The sequence below is a fragment of the Phyllostomus hastatus genome, unplaced genomic scaffold (assembly GCF_019186645.2).
Source record: "Phyllostomus hastatus isolate PE091 unplaced genomic scaffold, TTU_PhHast_1.1 phas_scaffold_1066, whole genome shotgun sequence".
Lineage (NCBI taxonomy): Eukaryota > Metazoa > Chordata > Mammalia > Chiroptera > Phyllostomidae > Phyllostomus > Phyllostomus hastatus.
Window position 1 is genome coordinate 7,851,553 of NW_025334004.1, and position 11,666 is coordinate 7,863,218.

Below are 11,666 nucleotides of genomic sequence, written 5' to 3' on the forward strand. Positions count from 1 at the left end.
TAGGATGTTTCCATTAAAAACAAAAGGGAGGGAAGAAAGGAGGGAAGGGAGAAGGGAAGGAAGGAAGAACCAATAATAATTGCCTGCTGTTACAAAGAACATATAAATGAGTTCTCCCCCAGTCTTAAATATTTTCCTAATGGTTTTGTGTTAATCTACCCCCACCCACACACTTTTAAAATCTAAAACCAGTGAAATTCTACCCTCCTTGAGACAATGGGGAAAAACCCTTGATACTTCAAAGACAAGCACAGTACTTGGCAAGGTCTATCTCAGGCACTGGGCAGGGTATCTCAGAAGTGCTGAATATATGGTCACAGAGATAAATAGAAGTACACCCTTCTAACCTCCAGAACGCCTGCCCCAAGAGGAGGCCACAGGACCTCCCTCTCCGCAACCACAGAAAGGAATGCATTGTCTTGCAAAAGGTGACTCCAAAGTTCTGGCCAGGCTACCTGGACCACAGCAGAAGGGTGAGCACCTTCCAGGTACCTGTGGCCACAGCAGCTTCACCCACAGAGGGAGTGACCTCCTGATGGAGAGCTGGAGGTGAGGACAGGGGAGGACAAGCCCCACCCCCCAGGAGAAGGAGGGAGGCTAGGCACGCGCGCAGGCGCACTGTCGCCGGAAGAGCTTGGCAGCGGAGCCGCGGCTGCCGGCGCCAGACGCCGTGCGGCCGCGGGGAGGTCACAGGCTGCACAATGCGGCCAGTGGACAGCGCTCGGGCTACGGAGCTGCAGGAGCCCGGTCTGCAGCTGACAGAAGACACGCCCCCGGGTGCAAGCGAGGAGCCGACAGCCACCGAGGAAGTGGGAACACCGGACCCCCACTCCGGGTGGTGCTGGCTGTGCCGATCCTCGCCGTGCTGCTCGCATGCGCAGCCTGGTGAGTGTGTGGGGGGGTGGATCTAGGCGCGGGTCTCTCCCTTGGGGGACCGGTCGGGTGCCTGTACGGGGATCCTCGCAGCCGTCTGTGTGGGCGCATTGCGGACCTCGACCACCTACTTTCCCCTGCCCAGAGCTGTGGAAAACCCTGGACCTGTCACCTGGGGGCAGCAAAGTAGAATCCCCAGTACCCGCCTTTGCGAAGACTGGAGAAAGTTTCCAGTTGTGTTCGGAACCCTTTTGGGATTCTAAATTGTTCCTATAATTAAAGTGTTGCGGGGCAAGACCGTGGAATCAGATTGCAGTTCGGAGCTCCCAGCCGAGGTCGGAGGTCGGAGGGTCAGCGAGAAAGGCCATCCTGCAGCCGGCCGTGGCTGGGAGGGAGCTAACCATGAAGTGATCTTGGTGGTAGATGGTGTTTCCCAAAGAGCAAGTTGAGTGGGATCATTGGTTCTTGACTTTTTTGGGTTAGGAGGACTTTTTAGCAACTGACGCATAAGAAGACAGGCACAATCTTACGTGGTTAAGGGGTTCATGGGCCTGTCCCCAAAGCCAAAGATCTCATGTGAAAAACCCTTAATCTTACTCTGAAAAATGAGAAAAGTGAGGCCCTGAACAAAAAGGAAAGAGGACTCATTGACCTGGACAACTGTGTGGTGATTGTTGAGGGGGTGGGGAGGGCATATAAGGGGGGGGGAAATGATAATGGAAACAAAAATACAATAAAAATAAATTTAAGAAAGATATGGGCAAAAAAGAAAAGTGAGCCTCAGGAAAGTGAGAGCTTTGGACTTTTTTGTTTTGTTTTTCTGAAGATCTGACCTGTGTGAGTGAGACAGGGCACAGGTCTCTGTAGCACCAGCTTACTAGAAACCCAGCATAAAGTACTTTCTACTAGCCTCAAGCACATTTCTCCTTGAACTCCACTACCCACTTGGAGCAGTTCACTAGAAGAGGGTAACAGGCAGATGTCCTTTCAAGACCAAGTTACACAGCCTGCACCACCTCAACCCCTGAGTTGCCTCCCTTAAGTGTGACTCAGGATTTTCACGCCTCTTACCCAACCCCAGGTTCCCTCCTCTTTATACACTTTCTCCAGTTTTGAGAGAGAACCCCCCGGGGAAGATGACTCTTGCTCCATTCTTGCCCTAAATGCTAACAGAAATTATCAGAATTCTAATAATTTATGCATGCGCTAGAGCCTCTAGAGTAGGGATTACCTTAAACTGAGTTGGCCAGATGTGCAGTTCTCGAAGAGGTCAGTTTCTCACCATATCATTCTATGACTAAATGTCGTTCTGGTGGAATGCTGAATTAGTCTTTGCAAACGTGTTTTCCCTGTTTGTGAACTGAAGAGGAATACTGCTCATTCAGGAAGCACATGGCAAAATGACAAACAAATATAAGGGATTGCACTTAAGACTCTTGGGGGGTCTTAAAACTTTAAAGAAAGTTTCCATCAATAAGACTTAGTAACAGTTATTAAAAAGTAAACAAAATATTTCAAGAAGAGGATTGCCACAGAAACACTTGAAAATACAGTTCTGTTGTCATTGAACTTTGTTATAGTATAATTTTAGCCTCTTGAATCAACTGGTTATCTCAGCAAAGCTCATTTTCAAGTTCAGGTTGAAACTGTTCACCATTTTTTATATATTCACAGACAGCATACAGCTACCCTGAGACATCTGAGGGACAGTGTGGGTCTTAGACTGAATCCAGGAGAAGTTGTCTTAGGTCTGTGCTTTATATCTCTCTGGAAGGAATGAGTTCTTTAGTGTGGTGGTGATTGTCAAACCAGTAGAGCTTTTAACGGTTTGCAGAGATCCTGTTTCAGTGGGTCTAGAACAGGGCTTGGAATAAAGTTTTAAAAGTTACTAGTTCTAATTCCCAGAGTTGCAAATCACCCATTTAAAGCAGAGATTAGAGAAACTGAGCAATTTTTCTGTTTTCTTTTCAGGAAATTGAACTATGGCCAATTAATTTGAATTATTTAGAGTTACTAAATTATTAGATATACTTGTAGTGGGATATGGACATGGAAGATTTTTACATAAGCAAACCCCTCTGGATTACTCTGTCTTGCTCATCTCTACTGACAGAATTGAAATTATTACTCAGTAAGAGACTGAAGTTTTCCTGTGTAGAACCAGTTCTCACCTTCATTAACAGATAATCAGGTTTAGTTAGGCCTTACAACTGTCCTGTCCCAGTCAGGAACTGGGGCCTTTAAGTGTTTAGAGGCAAGAAAATATGTGACTGTATGTGTTTTAAGGAAAAGATAATCAGAGCAAAGGGTGTGAAATTAAGTTCTCAAAGAGTTAAAATAGCATGTTAAAATATTCCTGGAGAAAAACTGAAAAGTTTAGGTTGGAGAAGAAGATCCTTGAAATAACAGACCAGGGTGATGTTTTCTGTCCTTGATCTTCTCATTCTGTTCTGTCTGAGGGGGTAGGGCTGGGTGTCTTTTAAGAAAAACTATTTTATTTGGACCTGAATTCTGAAATTCCAGAAGCTAAATTCTAAGGCTGACCACAGTCAAACATGTATTTAGTGGTGCTTAACTTAGAAGTCTTCTAACGCTTCCTTCTCATGGGCTGAGGGTTTTATGCAGTTTGTTTTTGCAATATCTGAGCACATAATTACAGAACAGAATGTGGAGGATTCTGGCACTTAGAACTTATAACCTGTAACATGTCAACTGCCAACTCAAAATCATTCTCTTCAGTTTGCACCTAGAACAGAAAGAGGTAAAAGTCTCTGGCCAGAATGGTATCTTTTACTATGAAGGTCAGGCTGTAGAATGTCACCAGAAAGACTGCATCATCACACTTCGGTCCCAATTTGTAAAGTATCACTTGTGGGGAAAGGTATCTAGCTAACACTCATTATTGAAATATATCACCTGGTGTTGTTGCATTTGTAAGGGAATGACATTTAAAAACATATACATGTCAGTATGCAATATTATTCTGTAGCAGAATAACACATTGTGAATTCCTACATAGGAATGATAATCCTGGTTTTACTACAAATTGCACATGCCCACATATCCTGTAGCTCTGTTGTACTCTTAGCTCATGAGAGCCAGTAGTGTTTACTTCTTATTCTCTCCTTTTCTGTGTGTGTTAGTTAAAATATATATATGTGTTCTTCAGTGTCTGGCTTTTCAGGGAGTTCTCTGCTTACCCTACTCCATTTTGCTCTCCTCTGAATGCCAGGAGGTGAGATCAAAAGCTGGTACTACTCCTGTCTTAGGCAATGAATACAGAGGAAATGGCTAAGTAGAAGTTTAATGCTCATACAGACTGTCATTAATAGATTGGACACTTGATGGCCTGGAGAAAACAGCAGATTCCTGGTTCAGATCAAGCCTGGAAGTTGGTATTAGATGGCAGTCCTAATTTAAAAATGTATTTAAAGAGTACTTTGGGGTCAGAAGGGAAATTAATCCAGCCCCTGCCCTCAAAGAGTGTATGCTCTAAATGGAAGATAAGTAAAAACCCAGGAAAAGTTAAATAAAGATTTGACTAATGATTCAAAATAACAACACAGAGTGCCTTTCTACATCATGCTCTTGCCAGTGGTTTTACACTCTGCATCTTTCCATGAAATTATCTCATATTCTTTCATTTGGTGAGTACTTATTCAGAGTCTTCCATGTGCCAGGCATGACCAAGACAGCTGAAGTCCCAGCCCTGCATGAGTTCACAGGCTTATGAGGGAAGTCAGATAATCAACAAGTAGCCATACACCACAGGTATAAACTGTTTTCCAGAAAAGAATACTCTCTTCATAAAGCCCAGTTCCCCAGTGAGGTGATATAAAATATAATTTGGAAGCATTTTTCTCTGGCTTTCTTGACAAGCATTTCTTAAAGATAACACTCACTGGCTGGGCAAGCATTTTATGTCTTTTCAACTTACAGGTGAGGGATGATCAGTGAGCCAAAGGAAATCCATTTTATAGGGTAAAGCTACATTTAAAAAAAAAGATTTACTTATTTTTAAAAAAGATTTTACGTATTTACTTTTAAAGAAAGGGGAAGGGAGGGAGAAAGAGAGGGAGAGAAACATCAGTGGGTTGCCTCTCATAAGCCCCTAACGTGACCTTTTGGTTTGAGGGATAATACCCAACCCACTGAGCCACACCAGTCAGGGAAAAGCAAGTTTAAATTGTTTCCTTTGTGTATGGTTCTTCATCTTGGTGGGAAAAATGTTTCCAGTCAAAGAATGGATATGCTTAGGAGGTAATATTTATAGTTTGTTAGCCATAAACACTGTCCCATTTTTCTCAATTTCTAAGTGAAAATGGTAAAACACAGTTGGAAGCAAGGACTAACCAGAATTTAATCTTTTTCAGAAGCCAAGAAGAAAGCACCCTGTCCTGGACTTGGCTTGTTTTACACATTATTGTCTGCCTTCCTTTTCTCAGTGGGCTCTTTATTTGTTAAAAAAGTGCAAGACATCCATGCTGTAGAAATTAGTGCATTCCGATGTGTGTTCCAAATGTTAGTCGTTATCCCTTGCTTAATATACAGAAAGTAAGTATTTCTTAACTGCAAAGTAGATGATATTAATAAATGGTTGTAAATCTTTTGACCTGCTCAAATTATTCACTCTACAGTATCTGCTTTATCCCTCTCGTAGATTTACTAGTCCTTACACCCTTTGGCTGTGATTAATGAAAAGTCACAAGGATACCACCTAAAGAAAAGAAGATGCTCATAAGCACAAACCACATGCCCAATAATGGGGAAGAAAGAGATTCAGTTATTCCCCACACCTTAATTTGAGAACAAAACTTTCCTTGTATAATTCAACCCATCTTGTACCACCCTCCCTTCTTTGTTTTGGTATAACTAGTATTTGGAAGAAAAAAGTAAACAAGAGGAAGTGGTAGTATCTCCTAGTGTCAGAGGTTACTTTAAGTAGAACAGGCTACTCTGCTACCAGGGCAGACAGAAGGCTACAGTTATACTATTTAGGTCTTACCCCAGCATGATATGGGAAAGGGGAAAGGTAATCTTGAGGAGGGCCTTTTTAACTACTTTCATTTTAGTGTCCTCATCTGTAAACTAGAGGGAATGATATTCTTTGTCCTCTATCCTGCCTTGTGGTGGTAAGGATCAAACGAAATTTATTGTAGATCAGAGCACTTTGTATATAATGTAATAATATGTGAAGACTATCTATTTCCCATCCTTATTGATCTCTCCTTACTAAGCCCCTTTCCCCCTTTCTTATGGAACCCTTCCACACACATCCTCCTCACACTGTTATAACCTCTACACACTCCTGTTGAACTCTGGGAGAAGAGACCAGTTGGGTTCCTACTGGCTGCCTGGTTCTTTTTCTCTTTGGGCAAAGATGTTTAAATCCCAAATTAAAAGCTTTAGTTGCTTGCCACCAAAGTGTCCTTATATCTGTAACATTGTATACTCACTTAGAATTTTCACTCTGTATACTGAGGATATTGTGAAAAAGGTGAAAATCTGCTAAGAGCAATATTGTCAGCAATTCCTGTGTAAGCGTGGACAAGTCACAATATCTTAGGAAATAATGGTAAGACTTCAGAAATGTCTAAGCGTGGCAGTAGACCACTGATGCTAACACAATCATCGTCCCCATTTTGGATGGCACTAGATTTAAGAGAGAGGAGGGGAGAGGGAGAGAGAAATATCGATTTGTTGTCCCACTTATTTATGCATTCATTGGTTGCTTCTTGTGTATGCCCTGACCAGAGATTGAATCTACAATCTTGGCATATGGGGACGACGCTCTAACCAACCGAGCTTCCCGGCCAGGGCTAGAAGAATTTTCTTAAATCCTTGGTGCTAATCTGGTTTGACCTATTTTATGTTTCACTATCATGGAAGTCTGCTAGCTTCTCAAAGTATGGACCAAAGGTGACTACACTTTTGTTTCTAACTCCAGAGACCCAGGGTCTCCATGTTGGGCCTAGATGCTGCCCTAAAGATGCCCAGCCCTGGCACAGATCAGCAGGCTGCACCCAGTTAGGAACTTACATAGTACTCTGTTTAGTAAATATTTAATTCAAAAAGCTTGCAGTAGCAGTTATCTGAATGCCACAGGTTCTTTTTCAGTGTTTTAACTCTTCTCCTAATGAGAACAATGAGAAGTTGTCTCATTCAATGGCTAAAACAGAATGTAGCATTGCTTCAGCTTTTATAAAAAAACTCAAGACTTGGAATGCACACTGTCCAGGACCAAGTTTTCTTTTATGGGGAAGCTAAATCTTGAAATTGTATTTCTTATAAAAATAACACATTTTCATGTATTTATATACTTAGTAGAAAATTTGGAAAAATAAATATAAAGAAGGAAAATTACCTATACTGGAATAAGGTCTAACCACAATGAACATTTTAGTATATTTTCCTTTGTCTTTTTTTGCAAGTATGTATGTATGTATGTATGTATATATATATGTGCATATATATACACACAGAAAAATATCTAACAAATTATACTATTTATGTAGTTCTCTTGTATTATATTTGCTTATACTATGAACACTTTAATGGCATTAGCTATATTTAGAAAACATCTTTTAAAAGTATATAGTAGTTGTGGACATTATCATATTTAATTAGCTATTCCCTTAGTTTTTGATAGTTAAAACTTCTTAAGTACTACTTTATTAAAATTGTGATTTAAAAACAAATATCAAGTTTGTTTAATATGCATTCCTTCATTTGAATTTACAGAACTGGGTTCATAGGCCCAAAAGATCAACGGATCTTCCTCGTTCTCAGAGGAGTCGTCGGTTCTATCGCCATGATCCTTCTGTACTATGCCTACCAGACAACGTCCCTCGCGGATGCCACGGTTATCTCTTTTAGCTGTCCAGTGTTTACGTCTGTATTTGCTTGCATACTTCTCAAGGAAAAATACAGCCTTTGGGATGTTCTCTTCACCTCGTTCACCATCATTGGAGTGATCCTCATTGTTAGGCCGCCGTTTTTGTTTGGTCCCAATCCTGAGGTGATGGATAAGAGCTATTCAGACCACCTGAAGGGCACATTTGCAGCAGCTGGACATGCCATGTTTGCTGCCTTGAGTATAGTTATCCTCAGAAAAATGGGGAAATCTGTGGACTACTTTTTGAGCATTTGGTATTATATTATTTTTGGCCTCGTGGAGACCATCGTTGTCCTCTTTATATTAGGAGAGTGGAGTCTGCCATACTGTGGGCTGGACAGGCTCTTTCTCATACTAATTGGGCTGTTTGGTTTGAGCGGTCAGGTGTTTCTCACCAAAGCTGTTCAAATAGAAAAAGCAGGACTAGTAGCACTAATGAGAACTATGGATGTGGTTTTTGCTTTTATCTTTCAGATTATTTTCCTTAACGATGTACCAACGTGGTGGACGGTAGGTGGTGCACTCTGTGTAGTAGCCAGTGGTGCTGGGGCAGCCCTTCGTAAATGGTACCAGAGTTCCAAATGAAGCATACTTGTTGAAATGTGTATTTTTTTACAAGTACACCGTCACCCAGTTCAAACATAGCACACACCTGGAAAATCTGCATTTACTTCATTGATTATGTTTAATAAATTTTATAGCTAAAGTACCGTTTTTAAATATGGTTATGTCTTCACTTAATGAAGCATAGCCCATCGGTCTGGTCTAGTGATTTTTGTTTTTGTTTGTTTTTTGTTGGGGTGGTATTGGTAAGAGGACAGTTCATTAGTTCATTAAAGAAACACTGCAAACATTTTTATGGCTCTAATAAAAAAATTACATATAGGTATGTGTAATTTTTTTAAAGTGTATTTTTGATAATGATGGAATATAGGTGGGGAGGAAATTTTAGGTGTCCTTTTAGCAGTGTAGAGGCTAAGAAGCTCACTGGTAATAATGCTGCTATGATTAGTATTAGATTGAAAATTCATTTGAAATATAATTCCATTTAAGAGGCCAAAGCTGAAACTTGGAATAGGTGCCTACTTAATGGTGTTAATAATACAGATTAATTGGCCTTATTTTCAAGGCTGTTTTTAATAAATGAATACCATTCTTTTAACTCATTTTGTGCCTTTTCATTTCAGAATTTTTACATGTAAACTTTTGAAGCCTTTAAATCACCAAATTTGACTAATAGTTTCTCTTTCAGTGGCATTAGCAACTGTAACTATCATTCTACAATTTTAATTTTCTGGGTTTTTTTTTTTTGAAACAGCAGTAAGTTGTGTTGTTTTTTTTTTTTTTTAATTGTAAGAGAGAAATCTTGGCATGGCTAGTGTGTACATTTCTATCCTAAAGTGTTTCCCCCTCACTAAAGATGTGATGTTTTTTCCTATAAATTCCCTTCAAATTTACAGAGTGATGCCAAATAAAATTTTCTCAGGATTTTATTAGATTGAACCATTTGAAATTGCCGAGATTTTACCTATTTAACTTACAAAAACTATAGTTTCTTATGGTTCACCCTAATAGATACCTCCCTTTCCCTCTAAGCCAAATACTTAGAGGACTTTGGAATATATATTTTTAAAAATAACTTTTTAAAGTACACTAATACTATTAAACTTATTTTTATAGTTTTTTTCCGTTATGGAATTATATATAATAATGCTTAATGTTGTATGTTAAATGTAAAGACCAGTGTATTCCATGTTGGTTGACTTTTGTGGTTTCTTGAATAGAGAAAAAAATCATTGTTAAATTCTAGTGTATCAGTATGATATTAAATGTCAGTTCTGCACCATGATATTAACATTGTGAATTCAAACAACAAATTTTTTATATCTGGAAATTCAGGCCAATATTCTGAGTTAAAAAGAGAATTGAATATTTAGGAATGCTTGGGAATTTAATCAGGAATGGAGAATACATGCAAATGATTTTTTGTCACAATGAACCTTTTGTTGGTAAAGCTATGATGGTCTACAACTCTTTGTCAGACCTAGCATCTATAATTATCTTTAGCCTTCAAGTTTGAAAGACTATTATAGTTTCTTTCTCACCCTTTCATCATAATTCTTCCAAAGTAAGAAGGAACCTGCCTTCTGAAGTTTATGTCTCAGTAAGAAAGGATCTTCTTTAATAGTTCCAAGAGGGAATTTTTGGCTTATTGATGGTCCCAAATGCTTCTCACCTGACAAATCCTGAATGAAGTCTATTTAGGAGAGTCACACTATCATAACTTTAGACTAATTCACAATATTGGAGTTTAGAGTTGCAAAAGCATCATTTTCAAGTATCATAAATAATTACAGAATCAGAGCATTTAGAGCTGAAGCATTAGTCCTTGTAGGAGACACACTACATAGATAGGGATGCTGTGGAGGGGGTCCTGCCCAAGATGGGTTTTCATGACCTCCTCCTCCCCCTTGGTTCCATGATAAAGTATGGAAAGTAAACTGCTGCTTGACCTACCTAAGGTGAATTAACTCTCTGGGCACCCTCTCCCAGTTTTTTACCTTGCACAATAAAAGAACCTTTGGGGCCTTGAAAGTTAAAATCCCTTTGAGCCTGTAAAACTAGAGATGTTTTATTTCCATAGTGTGGTTTAAATACTTGAATGTCATGATATATGACCAAGGTTGGAGAAGATGTTTCTTCTTTCAACTTTTATGTTGGAAGTGTGATTTTTAAACACTTTTATAATGTCTAAGGTATACACAAGGATATGTATTGTAACAACTATGGGTGTGTATTTTTTGCTAAGATTGTAGTTTCTCTATCTTGAAAAGGGAAATATTTTCATAAATTGTTTTAATTTTATAAATACTAATAAAATAATATGAAAGAAAGCTATATTTTGTTTTTATGATTACAGCAAATGTGCTAGCTAATATAACTTTTTTCCTTTTTCATTTACATGCTTCAAAATGTATGTTATAGAGCAGACTGACTTCTAGCCATTCAGTTGTGACGTAATCTCAAGTGTCAAATTGTTTATCTGTCCCTCTGTTATTGTTACATTAAATCCAATATTTCTAAAATAAACACTTTAATCTCAGTAAGAACTTCATTGTTTTAGACCCCCAGAGCTTGGAGCAATTTTGAACTCTGTACTTTTGTTTCCACAGCTAATTTGTTACTAAATCGTGGAGTCTCTTACTGTTGTGTGGATTCATTCTTGGTCATTTTTACTGATACCATCTTCGTCCACTACATTCTTCCACTACATTCAGGGTCTTCCACCTATACTAGTGTACCTTGGAAGAGTGAATAAAGCACTGGATTAGAAGTCTGATGATCTGAGTGTAGTTTTATCACTGTCCAGCTGGGCAAGTCACTTAGTATCCCTGAGCCGGTTTTCCTTGTTTGCTTCATTTGTTAGAGTAATATTACTCGCTCAGCCCATGTTTCAGATAAGTGCCATAGAAAAGACTTGTAGACCATAAAGGAGGGCAGAAACACTAAGTATTGAACTGTGGTTAATATGTAGAGTTGAATATTCACTCTCCTTCTCTTCAACATGATGCCTATGGCAGGGTCCTTACTCCTGAGTAGTTTCACCAGGAACTACAGGAATGGTCTTGTGGATTAAAAACCTCATTTGGCTGTCTCCTGCTAACAGCTTTCATTTCACTGCTGGGCAGCTCTCATTTCATGGCTGATCTGCCCATGTAGGGCTGCCAAAGGTCACCAGCCTTTTTATCTTATGCATAGGTTTGCCTTTCCCATTCTGGCTTTAGCTGTGGTCCTCTGTATTACATTTAGCTCTGGCTAGGGTCATGAGCCAGATTCTCTGTGTATTTCTCATGCACTATTCTCTGTACTCAGCATAGCTCTTTTAGCCTCTTATCTA

At 39.4% G+C, this 11,666-nt stretch overlaps 1 protein-coding gene across 1 annotated transcript; it reads left to right on the forward strand.

Moving 5' to 3' along the window:
* Positions 1–651: 651 nt before the first annotated feature.
* Positions 652–10,666, forward strand: SLC35G1 (solute carrier family 35 member G1). Its single transcript, XM_045854631.1, has 3 exons — positions 652–885; positions 5,247–5,427; positions 7,615–10,666. Exons 1-3 carry the CDS (start codon positions 702–704, stop codon positions 8,351–8,353), a joined length of 1,104 nt encoding a protein of 367 aa, XP_045710587.1. The 5' UTR covers positions 652–701; the 3' UTR covers positions 8,354–10,666.
* Positions 10,667–11,666: the final 1,000 nt, after the last annotated feature.